At 38.4% G+C, this 24,420-nt stretch overlaps 4 protein-coding genes across 8 annotated transcripts in view; 2 read left to right on the top strand and 2 right to left on the bottom strand.

Annotated features, from left to right (window-relative positions):
- Positions 1-3,434, top strand: part of Exo70 (exocyst complex component 7) — a 79,015-nt gene extending 75,581 nt beyond the window's left edge. For both annotated transcript variants that reach the window (XM_083125395.1, XM_083125394.1), the window contains one exon: positions 74-3,434. In XM_083125395.1, the coding sequence (XP_082981521.1) occupies positions 74-176 (103 nt within the window). In that variant the 3' untranslated portion in view covers positions 177-3,434. The remainder of the gene's footprint in view (positions 1-73) is intronic.
- LOC145990500 (uncharacterized) lies at positions 2,368-7,460 on the bottom strand. Its single transcript, XM_083126196.1, has 3 exons — positions 7,011-7,460; positions 6,221-6,336; positions 2,368-2,509 (listed from the first exon to the last, which is right to left on the bottom strand). The coding sequence occupies exons 1-3, from the start codon at positions 7,458-7,460 to the stop codon at positions 2,368-2,370; spliced, it is 708 nt and encodes a 235-aa protein (XP_082982322.1).
- A 6-nt stretch (positions 7,461-7,466) lies between these two features.
- Positions 7,467-7,904, bottom strand: LOC145990499 (uncharacterized). Its single transcript, XM_083126195.1, has one exon. The coding sequence runs from the start codon at positions 7,902-7,904 to the stop codon at positions 7,467-7,469; it is 438 nt and encodes a 145-aa protein (XP_082982321.1).
- Positions 7,905-18,007: 10,103 nt separating this feature from the next.
- LOC145989899 (uncharacterized) overlaps positions 18,008-24,420 on the top strand; it is a 267,058-nt gene continuing 260,645 nt past the window's right edge. For all 4 annotated transcript variants that reach the window (XM_083125393.1, XM_083125392.1, XM_083125391.1 and 1 more), the window contains exon 1: positions 18,008-18,079. The gene's annotated coding sequence lies outside the window, so the exon portion shown is untranslated. The remainder of the gene's footprint in view (positions 18,080-24,420) is intronic.

Genomic DNA, 24,420 nt, shown 5'->3' with positions numbered 1-24,420 from the left:
AAAACAAACCTTTAGTTTTTTATAGCATTTTACTCTTATAAGAAATATTAACTACAAAACTTTATTTTTTTAGGTATGCCAACATTCCATTTACGAAGAATCCAGAAAAGTACATCAAGTATAAACCCACAGATGTGTCATCTTCAATTGATCAGTTCTTTGATGTTGCAGCGTAATTAGTTATCAACAATTGAAAACCTGCATTCATTTCTCAGCCTAACCTCTGAGGAAGTGTGGAAAGTGCACACATGTTATGAGACAAAGGATTCAAACCCAATCCCAAGACTTTCGTATATGTGGCTAATGGACATGTAGAGAAATTACCATTACATCTAAGATAACTAATAATTTATGATCTTTTGGTTAAGGTATCACAGAATGTACAGGGTAATTCATATTTCCCTCCAGGGTTTCCAATGTTTATGGTACAAGAACTATAACACCTATAGCAAAAAGGTTCATATTAGTACATAAAGAATCTCTCCAAGTTTGGTGTGTACCTTACAGGTGATCGATATGTGCCCCTTGGTGATGCTCTCACCCCGGCATTTCCCGTGAAGACCTGTTCGTGGGTGCCAAATCTCACTGGGAAACTTTACCTTATTCCGAAACCGAAGTCCCCTTCCTAGGTACCAAGCTAAACGGTTCGATTCCAGGGTACGTGTGACCAGATTGGTTTTCACCCCAGGCGCATAGCCGACTCGTGCATAAAGTGATGTTGAATAATTAATAATAATCATTAATAATAGACACGTCGATAATAATAATAATTGAGGTTAGCCCTAAAGTCCAACGGAAATGCTTTGCTGACTTAACGTGGAACAAAATATTAATACCAATATTTATGAGGATATGTATATTATATGTATAAACACAAATCATAGATAACAAAAATGTATATTATATAACACACAAAAAATAGACACATTACACAACCCCTCACTATCACTCAAGCATTCACACTCTCACTCATACTGCAGGGGTAAAATGACATTAAGATGAATACATTGGCCTTTCATAGATACCAATACATATTTAGTTTTCTTATGCGCAGGGGTGAATCTTAATCTGTGCCTGCAGACGTTAATTTGTTTAGAATCCAAGATACTTAGATTTCATCTGTGCATGCTCATTAAATTCTGCCAACTAGCATAACACGTAATATTTTATATTTTGCAGTTTATTAAAACATTAAATAATTATTGTAGAATTTTCACAAATGCACCTTGGAACTTCAATAACATTAGGCAGGGCACGGAACTTATGCAACATAGATATCAAATGCAAGGCACATACATGTTTATAGAATGAAAAATGAAGACACTGATGTATGAATATAATAAAAATAGCACGAAGTCAATTTACTTCCTTGTTTAACAAACTTGAGAGGTGATCGATCTCTGCAAGAGATACACGAATTATCCGGACGGGAGACAAGTTACGCACTTTTAATCAAATATTTAAGAGTACACACCTAATATGACATGAAGATGAAGATAATTATTCATACGGCTCGGCGCAGAGTGTGGCAAAACAACAGTATGCTTGCTGTGAATCGATTTTTTGAATTAGAAATTGTCGTGAAATTTAGATTATGTTGGGCAAAAATTTAATCAATACCTTTGCAACTTTTAATTTAAAGACTGGTATCTTTTTGTCCGACGGTCGATCTTTGGAGTCCTAGGTCAATGATCACTAACACATATAGAAAATTAACAGTTGTATACTGTACCATCTCGGCGTTCTAGATGTTCCAGCAACGTTTACCGCAGTCCTTTAGATGGCGGCGTGACGTCAATCCACGGTCCTCCTCGCGACACTAACACTTCCCCATGTTACTTCTTTGTAGTGGCATTTTGCAAACTTCTTGAACGCACCTTCCTTCTACGCTTCAACATCACGGCAACCAAGATGAGGGAAAACTGCCTATCTGCCATCTGTCTGTGGTGGAGCGATTAATTGCTTCGACATTGTCTCTCTCTCTCTACTCGGGGGAAAATGGGCAAGGTTGCTGTACCGGGGACATTCGTGGATGTCGGTGTGTGTGTGTGTGTTTTATGCTCTCTCTCTCTCTCTCTCTCTCTCTCTCTCTCTCTCTCTCTCTCTCTCTCTCTTTCTCTCTAATTAACACTGCGTATTTATAGCACTAGTCACTGTCACTCACGCAGAGTAAAACAGACGGCGCGGTAGAAAAAAGACAAAGTCCCAAATCTTACTCCGAATGTCACAGAGTTGTTGCCGGGTCAAAAACTGGCGGTATACTGTGTACTGTTCGTCTGTTCTTCCACTATTTAAAGACAACTTGAAATTTCGAATTCTAACAGACTGACTTTTAGGCATGGAAATCTGAAGTTGCGTCGTTGGTGGTCAAGCGTCCTTTTTGCGTGGTCCAGCTTCTTCAGGCACACGTGTTGCGTTAGTGTGGGGTGAAAAGAATAGTTCTAGCGCCTGGACCCTCATCCGGTACGTAACATGTTCCTCCACTAATTGGCCTCCCAAGTCGAACTTCCTGTCGCAGAATGCACAAAAGTTGTAACAGTGAAAGATTTATCACGGCATATTGTTGTAGTTCCCTGCTCCTCTGACTGAACAGGGGAAAAGTTGACAAAAGCAGAGAAACACAAAAGGTTCAGAAAAGTGTTTTTTCTCTACGATACGATACGAAGCTACGCAAGAATATAAAATAATGAAAAACTAGGATATAGAATAATAAAAACATAGGTGACAAAAACTGATTGTCACAATGCAGCAGACATCAATAATGAAATCAAGTTCCTGCCACATTGAAACATATCATGATCAATACCAGTGACTGCATGAATGATCCTTCCTTGCTAAATTATGTGGCAAAGGGGGCACAAAGGCATGATCTTTGCTTTATACTGCCACCTAGCAGCTAAATCTATAAATACATGATGGGGCAGGGCCTACAAGTGCAAAGGGGCCGGCCTATTACAAGTGCAAACTTGGAGATATTGTTTGTGTACTGATATGCATCTTTTTGCTGTGTGTGTTATAGTTCTTGTACAATAAACATTTGAAACTCCGGAGGGAATTATGAATCCCCTGCATATAGAAAGGAAACAACAGAATAATTTTTAGCACTCAAGCCTCAGATATGTGAGAGTTTGGGTGTGTGAGTTTACAATACAAAATATGTGGAAATTTACAAGCATATAGTGGAATATTGTTGCCACCTACCATATTGGGACAATTTTTACGTAATTTATTACGATTGTGTTATGTATACACATACTATTTTATAATCAGTATTGTTTGAGTAGAATATCTTTTTCCTCTGCTATGTGAACAGGGAGGTTGGGCACAAGATAGAATGGATATTGTTGCATCAGATGTACATGTTCAAGAAATGTATTTATTGAGTATGCAGTACTGTTTTGTATTACATTGTTACTAGTTGAACTAAATATATTGTTACAGTATGATGATCTTTCTTATCATTGTTATCATTAATTGGAAAATGTCCTATACCGAACTTCAATGGTTGGCCGCGGTGGCTCAGTCGGTAACGCGACTGACTACCATGCTAAAGGTCCCGGGTTCGATCCCCGGCCGGTTCAAATCCGGGAACTTTTCTAACGATGGAAGCGGCCCCGGCGCCCACCCAGCGTCGAATAACATGGGTACCTGGGGGAAACCCTGGGGGGTAAAGGCGGTCAGGGGCGTGATGCTGATCACATCACCCCCACTCACGACCGGATCAAGAAAGTGTGGGGCGCTACCCCCACACCCCCTATACGCCTTCATGGCATGGTGCTATGCACAGGGGAGCACTTTACCTTTACTTTTACCTTTTACCGAACTTCAATAAAAACTAGAGCAAATGCAAGAAACGGCTACATCAACAAGGCACATTGTACACGTACATATTTTGATTTTAACTGCTCCTCACGTAGCATTATTTTAGAAAAAGTTATTAAAATTGGGAAATACACTTTGCAGAATGTAAATGCTTTTCCCCAGTAAATTTTTACTTCTTCAGCTGTTGTTTCAATCCTACAATCCACCAAATAATGGTCATTTTTCTCCTATAAGTATGCAATCTCTGGACAATACTTAAGGATTTTTATTACAAAAAGCATCAAATGCAGTAAGCAACATATGCATGCACAGTGTCAACCTGATTTCTGAAGAGCTGACAACCTTGTCTGTCTTCTTTGATGAATTCACAAGACAAGGTATTGAACAGAACATTGAACTTGGCCAGTGTTGCAAAATTCTTCATCATTGTTGCGAAATCATTATTCCCAGCATGGAACTTTTCCAGGAACGGGTATTTTTAAAAAGCCAAAAATTACGGGAAAATGCTTTCAATGTGAAAAGAACATTTCAAACTGACTACTTTTGAGCCATAACCTACATTTCAGACATTTGCACACAAATTAATAGTTTTTGCATCTGTAACACATACAAATTAGTTTCCCTGAACTTCAATCTTCTTGCTACAATCATTTCTTATCTTAAATACTCTCCCTGTATCTCACACATGCTCATTTTAAACTTTTATATTTTTTTATGCTTAGCTTACCTTTGTTTGAAAGTTATAGGAGTTGATTGGATTCGGTAAATAAAGTGTACATTCAGAGAAACTAAGAACAATCAAAGAAATGTTGGCTGAGCATAAAAATATATGAGATGGGAAACCAACCGCCAGTGTCAGTCGTGTAGCTTCCAATGAAGGAAAAGACGCCATCTTCGTGTTCTGGTAAAATTGAGACTAGATTATTAAGACAGCTAATAACTGGTAGTCCTATAAAACTTTTTCTGTTGATTCTAACAGGGATAAAAGTAACATTCTATATTCAAGAGTCAACCAGGAATCTTTGCTCAAAGTGCTTGTCAATATGTTCCAATTTACCATAAAAAATTTTGACTAGAATTTAAGACATAGCTCGGGGCTCTCCATATGTAGGTCTCCTGTAAACTTGATTGTAGTTGGTAGTCATTCTTCTATGTGATGCTCTGTTTCGCTACATTCTTCACTATCTGATTGATCTTCCTCATCAAGTTCTTGTAGCATATTATCAATTTTTCAGTCCGAGGGAAAAGAGAATTATAAATTTTCACTGGAATAACAATTTTCTGTGCAAAATTCTACATGAAAACAAGGAACCACAGTCCTGAAAGTATCAAAATACGAACACCGTTACTAATAAATTTCATGAACAAATTCTGTCTCTCACAAATAATCTGGAGAAATTTCAAACACAACCTTATGAAAGCAAGAGCTGTTCACCAACTGAGACTAATAGATAAATCATCTGGTGGAAGTGATTTGAAATTCCAGTGTATTCATCAGCATCATGAAATTTATGATATACAAGGTGGTATCAGAAAGTTTTGAGACTAGTTCTGTAACATGCCAATAGGTGTGTTTCACCTACATCACAAACTGTTGCATTGTGGGACCGAGCAGCCATGATTGAGGCTGGTTCTTGTAAACATAAGGAATTCAAGTGGGTGGGAGATTTCAACCTTGTTTACGATAATACTGTGTAGTTTTCGGTTGTTTAACAGAAACTCACGTTTATCCTCGAATTTTCTGAGAAAGAACAGAAGGTGTGCTTCAGGGCACGGGATTCGATAATTGTTGATCAGAAGATGCCATCGCATCGTCTGGTTGGCAAAAGTAAATCGTGCCAACATTAATTAACAAAGCGAACATTACAGAGTATGCAGTGAACATTTCCTCTCAGGTAAGTTCATATGCCACCTATGTGTGTGACTTTTAGTACAAATGGATCAAACTGGTGTGCTTAATCATACTTGCAATAGTGTTTCCTTGTAATTTGGTACAAAGCTGATACTTCCGACAAGTTTCACAATAAAAATGATAATCTTCAAAGTTTAATTCATCTTGATAATTATACGTTTGTACTTGGTTATGTATTATATTCGTTCGTTAACACAAACTGTAATTAGTTGTTATTCGATCCATGAGAAAAGTTGCCGCTAGTAGGCTTTGCATACTGTCAGAAAAAAAAACCACTGCTACCAAAGTATCCCAAATTGATTGATTGGTTTATTTTAATTCGCTTTTGTGCCAGTTTTGGCTAATCGTGAAGACGAGGCTGGGTGATGATATGTTTAATTGGTTTATTTTATTTAAAACTGGATGCTCCACGATGACACCAAGCTCTCCTCATATGTGAGTTTCTCGCCAGAAACATGATCTCACTTCCACACCCACCTTACTCACCAGATTTGGCTCCTGTGGATTTTTCCCTCTTCCCGAAGATGAAGATCCAGCTCAAAGGTCACAGTTTTAACACCATTGCGAAGATCCATCGCGAATTGCAGAAGATGCTTGACATGCTTCAAAAAGAAGAGTTCTAGGACACATTCCAGAAGTGGCAGGAACTCTGGGAGCGCTGTATTGCTGTGCAAGGAGACTATTTTGAAGGTGATAGTGTGTAAACATAGATAAATGAAGTACTTTCTTGTAAGCAGCACTAGTCTCAAAACTTTTTGATACTGCCTCATATAAAAAAAGAGCTGTTACAACTGTTTGCAATGCTGTCATTATCCTAGGTTTAAATGTATGTAAATGAATTGTGTGGGGCATGGCATGTGAATAAGTATTATACCTCTGACACTGTAATACAGTGCTCAAAAAAAGTTTTGCATATTCAAGGTTTGTGATCATTTTATTGTACTAGATACATGGAATCATATTTAAGAGTACAGGGGAGACATACAAACAGAAAGAAAACAGTGCAGCCATGCAGTTGAAACAAAATCATACCAGAATCACACCATGAGAACAAGATTGAAAATGTGGGATGCGAAACACAAAAGAAGGCAGTGTAATACAGTGTACCTATGGCTCGCAGGCATGCTTGGGATCAACAGATGGGAGTTCAGTACAGTGTTTAGCCACCTCGAGCCCGAGAGCATGCTTGAACACGACGGGGCATGCTAAGGATAAGATCATTCAACTTCTGAGGAAGACTGTCCCACTCTTGAATGGCAGCCTCCCGCAATTGCACCTTGTTCACAGGAGGATTTTCGCGGCTGACAATTGCTGGTTTCAGATGTCCCCATGCATGTTCCACACAGTACATGTCTGGTGAATACACCGGCCACACCATGTGTCGACTGCCATGCACATCGAGGAACGCTTGAACCACTCTGGCTCGATGTGGTCGAGCGTTATCATCCACCAGCATGAAGCCATCCCCCACAGTTGTAGAGAAACCTGCTACCACGGGTTCGAGAATAGCGTTTCTGTACATTAGACCGGTCAGGTGACCCTGGAGAGGAATTTGGGGCGTACATCGACCAAACATGATTCCACCCCAAAACATGATGGAGCCCCCCTGCTGTTGGTGACGTTCCTGGATGAAGGGCTCGTTCAATCTCTCATCTGATAGTCTCCAAACTCTTATGCTTTTGCTTAACGGGTGCAAACTGATGGTGACCTCGTCTGTAAAGAGCATGTGCTCTCACTGTTCCTGACTCCATTCACTGTGCATTGTTGCCCACCTTACACGGTCTCCCTTATGGTGTGGATTAAGAGGAAACTTGGGTATGAGTCTTCTTGACGTCAATCCATCCTCATGAAGTCGATTCCGCACTGTCTGATTGGAAACATTCGCTCCTGAGGCTATCTGCAGATCTTGGCACAAACTGGTAGCAGTTGCAATGGGTCTACGACGTGCCAAAATCACCACGTACCGATCTTCCCTGTGTGTTGTTTTGCGTGGCTGCCCTGTCCTTGGTCGATTAGCAACTGATTGTCTCTCCCTGAACTTCTTCCACACTCGAGAGACATCACCTTGGCTCACTCCAACATGGGCATTGATGTCTACTTGGCCATATCCCCTCTTGCAGCAGCTTACAATTTGAATCCGGTCCGTAGCAAAAGCGGTTGCTCGAGGCATGTTGCCCTTCGTTTTCCAACTGCTCTCTGTGCAGTTTCCAACTCACAACCATAGGCGCCAACTCCATGGGGCTTAAGGGGGCTCGAGCCCCCCCAATGTTAATGATGTGGGGTCAGAGCCTCCAGAATAATTATGCTTAAGAGGGTCTAATGTATTAATTTTTTTTCTTGTAAAGTTTACTCTGAATTGTGCCACATGAACTTAACTTTAAACACACATTAGAAATGTTCTAGACCATCAACTTTGGGGGGCTGAGACCACTAAACCATCAACTTGGGGGGGAGGGGGCTATGACCGGAGACAGCAAAACACATGACTTATTACTATATACTAAGTATATAATTATTATTTACTATTATACATATACAAGCCAACGACTTGTTAAAGACTGTTTGGGAATCCCCTAAAAGAATGCAAATATTTTTGAATATTATTGATGTGAATGAGAAGGCTGGCAACACCGGACTGCGACCACTTTGCCCTCGTTGGTGGACGTTGAGAGCCTCCAGTATGCAACAGATCTTAAAGAACTATGAAAACCTTCTAAATTTTCTTGAGAAATTTTCTGAAGAAGATTCTACTGACGCAGCATCAAAATGTGCGAGATACCTGGAGACAATGTTTCACTTCAAGACATTTTTATTTCTCTCCCTCTACTGGCATGTGATGGGTCAAATAGAAGAGGTAAACTGTATGATTCAGTTTCCACGCATTGGTGCTACAGAAGTGGGATCAAAACTAAAATACTTGACTGACATCTTTCAAGAAAAGCGAATGTGCTTTGAGCAGTTCTGGCTGAAATGCACAGAGGGCAAACCGAGCCTCGTTGATGAACCAGAATTGTCCCGGCAACGTCACGTCCCTAAGAGACTTGAAAATCCTGATGCTGCCAAACATCACAAGTTCTACACTCCAAAATAGTATTAGAAATCAATATACACTGACGTGTGTGACACAGTAAAATCATGTGTTAAACAAGGACCTGTATCTACAGGACTACAAAAAATAACAGCCGTAGAGAAAGAATGCATCTCAACTGTGAACAGTTGCACAACAAACTTTCAGCAAACGCGAGAATTCTTTCGCCAAGATTTGGATGTCGATAGACTCTCCTTACACATGTTCATGCTTGGTGATATCGCCAAACAGAAGAAAGTGCTTCTAACTGCCATGCGTGACATACGGAAGTTTCTTTTGGAAGACAGGACCCTCCAGGAGCTTCTGCCTGAAGTTACCAAATTCATAATGGTCCTCTGCACTGTGCCAATGACGACAGCCACAGCCGAAAGGTCATTCAGTGCTATTCGCCGACTAGAAACATATTTGAGATCTACAATGGGGCAGAAGAGACTAAGCAGCTTAGCGGTACTCCACATACATCAAACTGTGCTTGAAAATTTGGACCTGAGACCGCTCGTTAATGAGTTCATAAAAAAATATCCCACTGCATAGAGCAACTTTTGCTTTATTTTTAAAGCATGTTATTTATTTTATCAATTTTTATTATTATTGCAAAATCAAATTTAAAAAGTAAAATATTGTAGCAAGAACAAAAAAGTAAAACTATTTTCCTGCAATTTGTGTTAACATTTATGTAAATAATTAAATAGAACTGTTAAATATTGTAAATATTCATTATTTTATAGGTACGTCAACACTAAGGTTATTTGCAACCCATCACATGTCTGTTGCGGACATTAAAACACACCCATGCCCTCACCAGGACTCGAACCCGAGACCTCTGGATCAAAGCGAGTTGAGCCGACCACCCAACACGCTCGGCTACCGAGGCCGGCATAAAACTGTTAGGTTGATCTCTTAATGTAAATTCATACTTCTCAATAAAAATGTTAATTGTTATCTAATAAACAAATGAACAGACACAAAAGACATAAAGAGACTTAGAAACATTATCTAAACTTTTCTATGTTACATTTCATTTGCATGAGGAATATAATAGCTGCTTAAAAACTGCTATACGAAGATGTAATTTTTATTTTTTAAAAAAAGGGAGGGAGTGGGTCATTCATTCATTTATTTCAGTGATCAGAGCCCCCCCAATAATTTTGACAAGTCGGCGCCCCTGCTCACAAGTGCAGATAAGACACGGACAATGCCTCCCATCGGGCTGCTTTCAAATCTGCTCAGGGATCATGTGGCAACTACTGCCTTCTATCTGCTGAATATCGAACTCACTTGGGGCATTATGTCGGTTTCTGGCTCGAGCATTGCTCACATTGTATACCTTTTGGGAATATCGCGACTCAAACCGCATGCAATCATAATATGCAAAACTTTTTTTGAGCACTGTATTTTGTTTTATAGGCAGTTTATATAGACAATGAGTATTATTGTTGCATTATTAAACTTTGTAATCTATGTACATAATCTGTACTTCAAAGTTAAAAAAGGAAGGAGAACCACAAGGGCTAAATAACAAGTAAAAGAGAAAACACTCGCCAGACACTGGAAAAATTTGAAATTTTTGCAGCCGCGAACTGCATCTTCAGGTGTAGAAGTGAAGTAAGTGATCAGACGGAGGTAATAGTGTGACCTTCAGGGTTACCAGGTCTAGAAACGAAGTTGTTGACAGTAACAGAAAACTGGTTATCTAGCTAGGCTTGTGGAAAGAACTGTGAGTGGTGTGGGGTGGCATGTTGGAGAGGGAGCAAAGGGTAATAATGGAGGTGAGGGGTGGGGATTGGGAACATTACTGGGTGGCCTAGTTCAGATTTGGGGGGGGGGGGCACTCATGGTTGATATGTAGACCCCCTCTCATCTTTACGTACTGCAGTGTTGGTGGATTGGGACAAGAGGTGGACGATCGATACCTGGAAAAGAGGTTGAAAAGAATATTGTGGTAGTTGTTATGCACGGCGGCGCTGAAGTTCAAGGTTTTGGTGGAGGAGCAGTCCCAGTCAACAAGGTAATGTTACCACAACGTTGTGGCAACGTTAGCCCCTAACATACCTAACGTTGTTACAATGTTGAATGTATGTTGATACAACGTTGTGAAAACGTTGTGTCAACGTTTAAGGGTCATTTTTTTCAACGTTGCTGCAACGTTGGTTGACAACGTTGTCACAACATATACTGAACATTATGTAGCAACGTTAGGTATGTCAGGGGTTTTATTGCCACAACTTTTTTGCAACATTACCTTGCTGCCTGTGTAATTTATGAATATAACAATACATATTTAAAATATGGTTATTTCGCATGGTAAGCTATTAGCAATCTTGCCTGAAAAGCCATTTTTGTATATAATACATATGCGTAACAGGAAAAACTCATGTTTGTAACGTCACAGTTTCTCTTTACATATTATAAAAACCTTCCCTGCTCCACCAAAATAGGCAATTGACCAATCTCTAACTACACCTGGTAATCAGTTTCTTTTTGCAGTACTTAGCTCCTGATTATATAGTCTGGAATAAAAATATTTATCATGGGAGTTTCACTTGTATGTAACATATTTCATTTTCTGATCTTCCTTACAACTTCAATATTCACACATCTTTCGAAGGATAATAAAACACATTTTTTCACTAATTACAATCGAAAGTATCCTTATTTGTGTTACTAAAAGTTATGTTTGTTTTGCATTTGAGTCGCACTGCCATCTAGTGTACGCTGTAGGAAATATAAGTTTTGGTGGTCAGTGCACACACAAATTCAGATTAAACAAAACACTCTGATCTGATGCTTGTGGCGCTCATGGTGGTGATCATCCAAACTAAAGCGTATTCAGTGGAATTTTTTTTGCAACGTTGATGCAACGTTATCACAACGTTGTTCCCCTACATACAACATTCATCATAAATACAACGTTGTGGCAACGTTATCACAACGTTGTTCCCCTAGATACAACATTCATACAACATTGTGGCAACGTTAGTGTGTTGACTGGGGTGGGTATTGCTTCAGAGTTTGAGGGCTATGGATGTTTCCCCTACCACAGATGTTGCAGGGAAGGATAGAGATTAGGTTAGAGGTGTGTCAGGTTCCTTTGGGGTAGAGGGTGAATTTTCCAGTGGCAGTGTGGATCTGGATTGTAGGGGAAGTGATGAGGATAGGGCAGGTTTTGCATCTGGGGCAGTTGCATTTGTGAGTGAGGGGGGGGGGAGTCGGTTGTGTGCTGGAGGGTTATCATTGACCAGGATATTTTGGAGGTTGGGGGAGGGGGGGGGGGTTGTATTTGAAAACATCTCTGGGAAAACGTTTATCGTGTCAGGATTACTGTGAAGGATGGGAAAAGAGGGAACATAGGGTATGTCTGATTTTGTGGAGGTCACATTGGGTGACAAGTACAGGGGGTGTTGATGCCGGTGTATGAGGCACCTGCTACCAACCTCCCTGTACTTACAGGATCAATGAAGCAGCTTCAGTTGTCACCTTAATTGCAATGTTTCTTCCTATTGTTGGCTGTGAAGAAACCATCTGTTGGTTCGGAAGGAAACAAGTAATGTGCATAAGCAGTGGCAAGTTGAAAGTTGCCTCTTTCATTGGATGATATTGGCTACTAGCAGATATAGTTGGGCAAAACCAACATAAAATATCATCACTTTCTGTCACTACACTTGGTCATTACCTATAACCAGGCCCATACACGGAGGGGTTCATGGGGGCCATGGCCCCCCTCGAAGTATGAAATACTTAAATGTGAACCTATAAAAAGTTACGAAAATAACATCAACGATTTCTCAACTTTGTAAAAATTTCAATTTTGTCCTTGCATGAATGCGTTTCTTGTGTAGAGAGGCAGGCCGCTGAGGTGTGCAAACTGTAATATTAGGTACTTTTAGTTTTATAACCATTGATGCAAGACTACCAGACGTCTCCGATTTATTGACAGTTCATTCCTTGTAATCTCTGTCCCTACTTTTTCAAACTGCAGTCGTGATGCAGTTAACCCACATTTAGACATGTTCTTTATAATAATAATTGCTAAATGAGTATAATTTAATTCATAAATATATTATTTTCTAAGCATAGAATTATTATGACTCTTCAATGGTACTGGTATAAGAAAATTGAAAACTTTGTTAATTTTTGGAACACAGACTATTACTTCAGACAATTGAATGTACACCCTGTGACACCTTTGTCTGTAAGCGACTATGTGGCTGATTGGAGGGGGTGTAGGGGGGATCCATGAGTTGATTTTTTCCAGTTACTTTGGACCATATGTTGCAACTCTACAAATATATGTTTAGCTCTAGCTGTAATATTAGCATGGCACTGTTGGCAACATCTGACACTCCAGCAGCATTTTGCCGACCACTGTGGTGGAGTGAAAGCACAGCACACTATGATACCAGAGGTTCCTGGATTGAATCCCAGATGTAGGTGGCATCCCATAGGTGTTCTTTCATCAATTTCATCCAGCGGCAGATCATGACTTTTCACACTTTGCTACAGGTAGATGTTGTTTCTTGCATTTACAATTATCCCTCCCCTTACACACACACACACACACACACACACACACACACTCACTTGGAACCACTAGCGTATGCAGGGTTTTCTCCCGAGGGGTCTGGAATTGTAAAGGTCTGTATCACATAACTGCTTTCTACGTACGGCTGGAATAAACTATAAAATATTTTCCAATCACTGATTTAAACCTTCATTTTAAAAGTTATTCAAAGACAAAAATGCTAATCTGAGATCATTTTAAAGGGTGTTTGCATTTAACACTGTTTTTTTTTTTTTCCAAGTTCTTTGCTGCTTTCATCCGAAACTCAAAATTTGGAGATGGGATGTAGCCCCCATCAATTTCCTACCCCCAACCTCTCGTACGCCCCTGCTTGGAACAACAGAGCTAGGGTTACCAGATGTCCGGTTTTTCCCCGACATGTCCTACATTTTAGCCTTACATCCAGGTCCGGGAGGAATTTGAAAAATATCATAGATGTCTTACATTTCGAGCGTCGCATAATATTAATTATGAAGATACGTGTTTAAGTTGAACAGAGATAATTCATGCAAGTTACAAGTCTATGGACTGCTCTCTCAAACTGAATAGTGAAATTTAATTTGATTCAGTCATTGCCCAAAAAGAAACTAAAAGTTTGTCCTGCTAGAGAATAAACGGGAAAACGTAAGCAATTGATGAACAAATTTTGGTGCCACATTCTGATGTGTTGCTTTTTCAATGTCTGAGCGGAATTTCTTGCTTTGGGGTTTATACTGATGGAACAAGGTGTTTCCCATTCTAATTCAATATTTTGATTGTAAAGCAGTGATATAGAGAGCAAAGTTATACAGGGTGTCTACCAGTCAGGAAAGTCAACAAAAAGTAAAGAAATCAACAAGTAGGTAAAGAAGTCAATACAAAGTAAAGAAGTTATACTCGTGGTCAAAAATTTCGCTATCAAAGTGACTGATTGGTTGATTTAGTTTATTTTGTTTCACTTTTCTGCCCCTTTTGGTAATCGCAAAGATAAGGATAAATGATGGTTAGATATGATGGATGAAGAGACAATTACAAACATACAGGGACGACCCCCACCCAACACAAGTCCCCCATATCAGATTATACTGGCTGTGAGCCCAGATGCCAGAGCCTAGCTAGTCTGCCAAATGCAGTCCAGTGTGTATTAATAGATAAAGCAGGTCTAATTCGCTTGTTAAATACAGCTTCAGTTTCACCTTAATTGGCCTTTCGGTGGGGATTTTTCATTAAATTGATGTTTATTTTCTTAATTGATAATTTCCAACTTTACCCAAGTAGGAGTCGAATAAACAAAAGTTAAGATAAACGAAAATAGGCCAAAAGTCCTGAAAAAGTCAAGAATTTTGGATTTGTTATTTTGGTAGAAACCCTGTTATTGAACTAAAACTACCAAAGATGAAATTTCTGGAACCATTTCAAATTACAGTAATTGCAGAGTATTTATTTGCTATTACAGGTCATAATGTAAATGTTGAGAGGATATTGTAATTACCATCAGCACCATGGACTCATGAGAGAAATAATTTTTTCCTAAAGTCTGTAAAAAGTTTGGTACTGGTCCCTATAATTTCAAAGAGTTTAACTGTCCAGTCTCTCATAAATATATTTTGACTAAACCTGAAATTTTGAGAAAAATTGGCTCCTCTGAGAAGTACCAGTAGTAGTAAGCGGTGCATTGTTTAGTATGATTACAGGTTTTGAAATTTTGCATTTAGGTATTTATTAAGAAATATTTTTTTTAAAAAAACTTAAAAGTGTCATTTTTAAATCAATTTCTAATGAGTTCTATAGAAATATATATATTATTTACTGCGAATGTTCTGTGTCCTACATTTTTACTTAAAGTCCTACATTTTGGGACAGCATGTCCTACTTTTCTCTTATAGCAAACTGGTAACCCTAAACAGAGCACAACTGATCCTTTACAATGACTGCTCCATATGCCATGCGCATGACTATGAACCGCAAGAAAAAAAATTGTATGATTCTGTAAAGCTATCCACAAACTTTCTTCTTATGCTGAGATGACAACACTTACCGTGCTGTGAATCTGTGTAACATGCTAGCAGACTGATTTCCTGAGCTGATTGGCTCTGACCCTACCTCTCCCGCAGAACCGAGGGGCATTCGGCCAGATTCGGCGCACCGCGAGGTGGCGAAAACGTGCTATGAAGCCAATAGCATGGTATTCGTTGTAGCTTAACAGCGTGCAGAAAATACATAGTGCACTGCAAATTTTTGACCGAATTAACGTGAAAAGTTAATTTCACTTCAGTGTTTTATTAAACTTCTTCAATATATGAAATGTGTCCCTTTCTTTATTTTCATTTTAGTAAATTGAGTAACGTGCTATAGCACGGTAGCACATATTAAGCAGTCGCCACTGATTTCATCATATCATTACTCATTCTTCTCGTCGCGATTAGACAAACCTGGCAGAAAAGCAACGCAAAAAACCTAATTCAATCAACCTCAGCATTTCTGATCTTCTCTTTTAAACTTCTTTGTTCCACATATTCGGATCTACCCCCTCCCCTCCCTATTAATAAAGATAAAATACGAAAAAAGACTAATATAAGTGTGTGTGTAGCTACCTAGTATAAGCACGTTCTCGGATCTGGCCCCTCCATAAAGAAATCCTGGGTATAACTCGAGCAAAATTTTGCACCAAATTCATTTTTATTGCTCAGAACAGAACAGGTGCAGATCCACGGGAAGGAAGATTGTCCCCCCAAACTGCCTCGTTTTTGGATATTATTATGCCTAATATTTTTGAAGACGCAACTGCTCTGTCTTTTATCATCAAGCTTATTGCAGAATATTTTTTAAAGTTTATTTATGTTCTTCATGTTAGGCTAATGGTAACTGTATTTACTTTTTCAATTGGGTTCCAAACTACTGAGCAATATGCCTCCAAAGGGGATGGAACCCAAAACCCCTCGAGATAATAAGTTTTTATTTTCTTTGTTTATTCACTTTACTCCTCATATCTGTTGATTCAGTTTACTGTGGCAATAGGAGGAATTATGATAATGACAATAATAATCATCTATCCCAGATGTGCACCCCTATTTTTTGCAAAACAATGCTCTAATCTCAAGGACATGGAAGTCATCTTGGTTCTTGTAGTGTAGGTTAGAATTGATTCCCAGTGAGGTGAGGTACCTGACCAAAATTCGCCCCTACTAATTGTAACTTCTGGATCTGCTGATGGGTCAGATTGCTTCACCAGGAATAGAACCTGGCTTCGAATCGCACAACATTAATTTTTCACCGTGGAGGTCACCTGCATTGTTTTGTATGTTCTAATCAATATTGTACATGTACATCTAACAACATGACAGAGATATGCTTTGCTTTTTAAGTTGTTCATCTTTCAAAATATTGTGTATTAACCTCTCTCTGTGTGTGTGTGAGAGAGAGATATTGAAATTTATTATCTGAACGTACTGCAACATGTTTCTGGACTTCCAGCACCAAGTAACTTAATATAACCAATATTTTTTTTTGTGTTGCAGCACCAGCCGAAAAAAACGAACAATGCAAATACAGGTAACATGTTGGACGTGGATTGTTCATAATGGTTTTACTTTATCTCAAGTAAATTAAGTTAATATATGGCAATAGGAGGAAAAATCATACTATACGCACATTAATTACTGTTTCTAATAAATAGAACACTAATTATTGAGTTATTTGATTTTCAGAGTGTGTGTGTAAAGTTAGCAACACTTACTGCAGTAATTTCAAATAGTTCTGCTTCAAGCCGTCAAACTATTTTGAGGCGCCACGTGCACCTCGAGTTCAAGTAGCCATTCTGTTCTAGTTTCCCATTTCACCTCCAGAGGGCTTAACAGTGGTGCTAACTGTAGTTGTATTTCGCTAGGCTGGGTAATTTCCTTTTTTAGCGCGGGATTGATTGATCCAAAACTTGATATTTTAAAAAATTGCAAAAAATTCATTTTTATTGCGATAAAACACATTTTGGCTAATTTATAATCTGGCAGGGCAACTTTCTTGATTAGCACATGAACTACCTGTTAGTCTCGTCTTCTGTAGCCATAGTTCATCCACAATTTCTCTCGGGTTGTGACGTCGATACTCCTGACTCTGCATATTTAAATCTAAAAGTCGTTTGACGTGTGGCTACTGATTTTTTTTTGGCCAACGAAGGAATTTCGAAGATATGCTATTAAAACTAGTCTCGCTAAATTTGCACCATTTTAGATTAGAGACACGCATGTATGCAGTGGCGACGATTGGTGGGCGTGAGGGTGCAGTTGAGAGTTGCCCCCTCACTTTGACCTCCTAATGCTAAGCCTTGTGAACCAAAAGGAAGTAAACTGTCCTTGCACCCCCACCTTTCCCTTTTGGCACCTAATCGCCGCTACTGACTCTGTGTTATGTTATCTTCATGTTGCGGTCGTTTCATAGTGGAAATTCCTACCTGAAAGAATGGTTTACCAACACGGGGGGGGGGGGGGGGGGCTCGCGTATATTCATAGCTGGGAGGATACTTTTATAAAATAAATGGGCAGCATCTCCCCATTTCCTGAGCACTGGGTCGACCATGAATCATATTTTGGCGTAGTATATTTTACAATGCTCTTTAGTAATTTTTCTCTCAAGTGGTTGGCAATCCTGGCCATAATGATCTCTGGATGAAAGTGTATTATGCCGTGTAGTTATTGGCCTGCTGAAAAATCATAATTTTAAGGTAAGTTAATGACTCCCTTTTGCAAGATTTTTACGACATAGTAGTTGTATTGTTGCAATACATAATTTCTAATCTTGTACTTGGCAATTAATGTCGTTGTTTCAGTCAATATTGACGTGTATTTATGCGATACTGGAAGGTGAATGTATCTTTTCCTCGTTCGTTCAACTGTGATGGACATTGGAAGAAATTTAAACCGGGCAATGTTTAGCATGTTGGATGGTAATTAACACAAAATACGAGGCACCCGATTAAAGTAACTAACGTACATGCGAATCTAAATGTCAGGAGGCATCATCATAAAAGTTTTGATGGGGACGCACAGGAACTCTTCTACGGTGTTCATTTGGAACATTTAAATGCAATTTCAAGAAATGTAAGACCCCGAACTCTTATGTTGTAACTCATAAATTATTCTATTTGGTACTTGTTTACTATCCTTCGGACACATTTATTTATTTTTACAGAAGAAACTACTTACCGTAATAAGTTCCTGTAGCATTGTCGAACATCGGGAAGGTGTTTTGTGTGATTTGGGAATGTTTCATAGCTGAAATTCATGTTGTTCATTGAAAATTAATTCTCCGACTGAGAATAACTAGCCCCACGAACCATTGGCGCGTGGATAGGTTAGTTCTGTTAGGTTAGGAAACATAGTTAAAATTTGGTGTCGTGTTAGTATCAGGATCTAGAAATTGGAAATAATTGCGAACCATTGGCGCGTGGTTAGGTTAGTTCTGTTAGGTTAGGAAACATAGTTAAAATTTGGTGTCGTGTTAGTATCAGGATCTAGAAATTGGAAATAATTGCGAACCATTGGCGCTAGCCCCACGAACCATTGGCACGTGGTTAGGTTAGTTCGTCTCAGGCAAGCGAAAAGGCCTATCAGGAAGACATACTGGTAATGTGAAAAATTGCAATTAATTTAATCAAAACAACGTTGATACACCTTCAGGAATGTTCCGCGAAGCAGATACGTAAGTACGAATGTCAAAAATTGACAAAACGAAAAAATTAGAGGTGTCCGAAGGATAGTAAATTTTTACCATTTAAAAAAAATTGAAAACACGTCATGTGATATACCCAATTAAAGCTCATAGCAAAAGCAACAATTTGGTTCTTATCCCAACCTTCTACGTCAATTCTAGCTTGATTTATGAGTTTTTTTGTGATTGCATGTGTGCCGAAAATTGTGCTTTTTTTTCCATATTTCAGAGGGCTCTAACTGGAGAACTACAACAGAAACAAATCTGCAATTTTGCAGTTTTTCCTACCTTGGGTGGTACTTCATAACAACTAAGTATGAATAAAATCAGAGATGGTCATGGTCAAAACTGACCAAAATTTGGTTCATTTGGCATGGAATGATCCGTTTACAAGGAATCCTCAGTATGAGCACATTACTAATTTATAGTCTCTGTGCCTTGATTGTAATCATTGACGCAAGTGTGCATGTACCGACTGCATGAATGGGTGTGCTGGAACATTCCAGCATTATGCGTGGGGTCTGGTGCAGGGCAGCTTCCAACAAACTCCAAAACTAAATGCTAAGAGCTCCAAACCTGGCCCTTACCTAGCCACAAATACATTTACCTAACCACATATACATTATTAGACCTAAGCAGAATTGTTAGGTTAAGAGGGCCAGCTTTAGAGCTCGTAACATTTAGTTTTGGCATTTGTTGCAAGCTGTGTGCACCCTGCATCAGACTCGTTACATGTGTGACATCTCTAGACGTGAGATTGGATTAAAATATTCATAATGAACTGATTTCATAGAATTATGAAGTACTTTGCTAATAAATGGGGAAAGAAAAAACTGGAGTATGATGACATAGCATGCATGAAAAGCATTAACGAAAATGTGTTATGTAACACAAATGCAGCAAAGTTTGACTTCATTTATCTGTGAAGTGTATAGGCTACAGATGCTTATAATTTTTGTTCGTGAAATATGCATTCACAAACATTTAAACCTTAATGCAATTAAAAACATTAATAATTTTCAGATTAATCCATTTTGTTATTTACTTGGAGTAGGACCACTTTTCGTGGAATGCCCCATAAGAGAAACAGAGCAATTTTTAATTAATGCGGTTTATAAGGTGTGCAGAGATGTTAAAGCATTGTTGCACTATCATATTACAGAATGGTAAAGGAAAATATAAATAAATAAATAAATATTAAAGTTGATGAGAAGGAACGTCAGTAAAAATGTCATGAAATTCGTGAGAAAAGTTACACTTGCTTCTATGAGAGAAGGAACCTATTCTCAACCCTGAATTCTTGTCCTCGAAATGCACCCCGTGTGAAATACTGATCAGCAGTTTTTTTTTTATTTACATGTGACATTAATTTAATTATAAATCATAAAAGTGCATCCATAGCAACAAACTGTAGCATCCATTCAAGATTGTCTGGAGAAATACAATCAGTATTTCATTTCAAGGCCTCTGTTCTACAATTAGCACAGCACCTTGGATCCTGGGTTCGAATCCCAGCTTGGGTGTGGGTGTTCGTTGTGAGTGTGCCTTCATCAGTTTTGTCGTATCACTCATTCTGATCTTCACGATTAGCCAAAAGTGGCGGAAAAGCGAAGTAAAATAAACAAAATCAAAATAGAATGTGTGTTTGTGTATGTTCCAAGATCACTCTCAGTGCAGTTTCCTGCCGACCCCATGGTGGAGTTGTTAGCACATCATGCTATGATGCCAGGAGTCCTGGGTTCGAATCCTGGCTTGAGCATGGATGTTTGTGAGTGTCCATTGAAATTCAATTTCATCCCTCATCCTCATTTTTGCAAATTAGCCAAAACTGGCACAAGAAGCGAAGTAAAATAAAGCAAATAAATCAATGCAGTTTCCAGTAAATTAAATTATTTCATTACAATTGCAAATATAATGTTATAAGAATCACATATGCAGTAATTCATTTCAATTACACTGGCTTTATTTTGTACATAGACATAGGTAAATGTTCATTAGAAGTATTTAAATGTAATTGATAGCTGATAATGAAACATAGTAATATATTTATTCTCCATGAGATGACTGACCCCCCCCCCCCCCCCCCCCTCGGCATTGGTGTCATCTTGAAAGCATCGTGTCACCGACACTGGTAGATAAATACAGTTTGCCTGATCGCTATGCACCTGAAAATTTGTACCTGGTGCCAGAATTTGAAATCCATTTTTTAAAAAAAAAAATTAAAATAGGGTGGAGGCACTAGTTATGGCCATTTTAAGGAAAATGTACAATAATATACAACTTTTAACATGATAATAATTTTGCTGATGGCTTACAAAAATTATGATCACTGGTACAGAGTCGGTACATTATGACTAAGCATTAACAAATACAAACAAGTTAGTTATTAACCAAACGTGACACTATTCTTCAGTTATGGCCACTTAAATTAACTTACGACCACCCATTTTCCCCACTTATGGCGACTTTGTCTATGAACAAATAATGAAGTAATATAGACGAAACACAATATGTTAAAGGTAAATAACATAATTTTCAATGGATGAACATAGTGTAAATGTAGTTGAACAACATAAATTAACATTTCCAGACTTCTCAGGTGACTCCGTAGTAAACAAAACAACAAAATGTCGATTCCAAAAATAAAAGTAAGGAGAAAAAAGTTTTCACACATTAGATAGTAGCTTCATATCACAAGGAAATTATATGTCTAATGCAAGTTCACTGGCAATAATGTTATACAGAAAATTACTTTGTTTCCAGTGTGTTAACAGGACCAGGAAATTTTGTTATCAAGTGTCGCCCCTCTTGTATTAGGATAGGCTCCCGCAGTTGTCCCATAATGTCATTCACATTTATTGTTGAACTATCATTTTCTATATAATCAAAGGAATCATTTTCTGCAGTGGCCATAATCAAAGAATCTTTACCAACCTGCATCTAGTAATGGCCATGTGGTCTACACATAGGGTAAAGGGGTGCAGATGGCACACATTTTCAGTCAACGCAAAATAGCTTTTAATTTATCTTTTTATTTATTTTCAATGTACCTTACATCATTTTTCAGTTCTTGAGGAACAATAAAAATGTACGATGGCTAAGTTCTGTATCACCATGTAGCGACAATATACACGTAAAAAAATAGTAGCTTTTAGCCATGTTTCTCAAATGGTGCAGTGGGAATGTGATCTGTAAAGAACAGTTTAGCGCCTCACAAATTCTTCTTGGCAGCCCGTAGTTCCATTTTCTCGCTCTTCCATTCACAGAGCACTTATCGGGATAATCTGAACAAGTTTCATTAAACCAGTTCGTTCATTTTATGCATTGTGTCCAGTCTGCTGTGGACGTTAACTCTTGGTACAGTTGTAGGCACTCATTCATTTTCATTGCCAGTAATAGATCCGTTGAGGTCACACAACATAAGCGAAGATGAGTTCAATACCGAGTCGAGGCACAAGTGGTTCGGATCCCACTTTAAACTATAGGTCCAGTCCCAATTAGCCTTCCTGTGCATAACGTGGAACTAAAGACATAACTCAAACTTAATAACAGAAGGTTAACATGAACCGGTAGCCTTAAATCCGGCAATTCCATAAGTTCTTGGAAAGATGTCGCCTTCACAGGTAGACTCTGGTTTGTGGAATTGTCAATTTGCTCGTTAATCATATGCTGTGTAGCTTTCTGATGTCTTCCTCCGTCCAAGATGCTCGTTCCGTTGTTCTCCGGCACGTTCTGGTCATATTTCTGTAAAAAAGTGGAAAGAGTAAAGGATGAGGTAATTAAACGAGTAGAACATTTGGTTTATGAGTGATAAAACTATTGTATCAAACTCCGTAGCAGATTGCTGATCTTGTAACTTTTTTGTAAATAAAAAAGGTGGCGCCATCTGTCCAAATCAACATTGCGCCATCTTACCCCACAACGTCGAGATGAATGTTTTTACAAAATCTCACCAGATGGCAACACTCACCTGAATATACAAAACATTTGTGGAAGTGCAACAGACAAGCTTCCGAAAAATGCATTTGAAAATTTCTTAATTGCTTCCTATGTGATATCTATGATGCTTACAAAATAGTTGTAATAAATTTATTTCACTTATCAGCTATGTCCTGAGGACGTAAAAGCCTTGCAATATCTCTGCTATCTGATTTATCGGGAACACAACGCTCACTCGTTTATCCTATTGTATCTTCTTTAAAACTGTGGAAACGTGGCGTTAACGGCCTGCTCCTTCTCTGATAGTCAAGTGATGCGCCATCTGTCCGCCCTTTATCCTACTGTTTTGTGGTTATTTCTATTTCAGGATATAAATACTGCAATTCTAACATTTAAACTTACCTCTGAACAAATTATATGTTTCTGATGTATATAACCACTGTGGAAAACATTATTGTAGCTCTCTCTTTTCTTATAAAAATGCATAAGAAATTCTACTGTAACAAGCAGCTTCTTCCTTACAACAAGCTTACTTCCTACAGGAAGTACAAAGAGGATACATGGATATCCAATTGGAAAGCTTATTTTACGCAGATTTATGTAAGCTGTTGTCTGATTGGCTTTAGATCACCTAGGTAGCTACCAATTAAATATAAACAGCAAAGTGGCCATAAGTGGGGCAGTGGCCAAAACTAATGCCTCCATACGCGCCGACTGCATGGGGCTTGGGGGGTTATGGCTCGAGGCCCCCCAATGTTAATGATGTGGGGGCAGACACCCTCAAATAATTTTGCTTAAGTTGATCTAATGTATTATTTTGCTTCTCTTATAAAGTTTACTCTGAATTGTGCAACATGAACTTAACTTTAAATACACATTTGAAATATTCTAAACCATCAACTTTGGGGGGGGGGGGGGGGGCTATGACCGGAAACAGCAAAACACATGACTTATTACTATATACTAAGTATATAATTATGAGTACTGTTAACATTTTTACTAAAAAGAGTTTGAAAATAACGAAGTGATATGACAATTATACCAGTATGTTGTTTAGTGAATTCTGAACAATTTAAGGTCGTAAACACGACTTTCAGGCAATATTGATATGTACGATATTTAGTTATCCTCGAAATCTCTTCATCTAGTCCAAGGAATATTTGACACTGACTTGCAGTAAAGTACGCAAGGAAAGCTTATGAAAAGTCTGTATTGCAGAAACGGCTATGATATTATTGCTAAAGCACGGCGTGCTTTTTTATTATTATTGCAAAATTAAATTTAAAAAGAAAAATATTGTAGCAAGAACAAAAGAGTAAAACTAATTTTCCTGCGATTTGTGTTAGCATTTATGTAAATAATTAAATAAAACTGTTAAATATGCTAAATATTCGTTATTTTTATTGGTACGTCAAC

The sequence above is a fragment of the Lepisma saccharinum genome, chromosome 7 (genome assembly GCF_977018435.1).
Source record: "Lepisma saccharinum chromosome 7, izLepSacc3.1, whole genome shotgun sequence".
Lineage (NCBI taxonomy): Eukaryota > Metazoa > Arthropoda > Insecta > Zygentoma > Lepismatidae > Lepisma > Lepisma saccharinum.
Note: the sequence above shows the minus strand (reverse complement) of the source record. Positions and strands in the feature narration are given on the sequence as shown.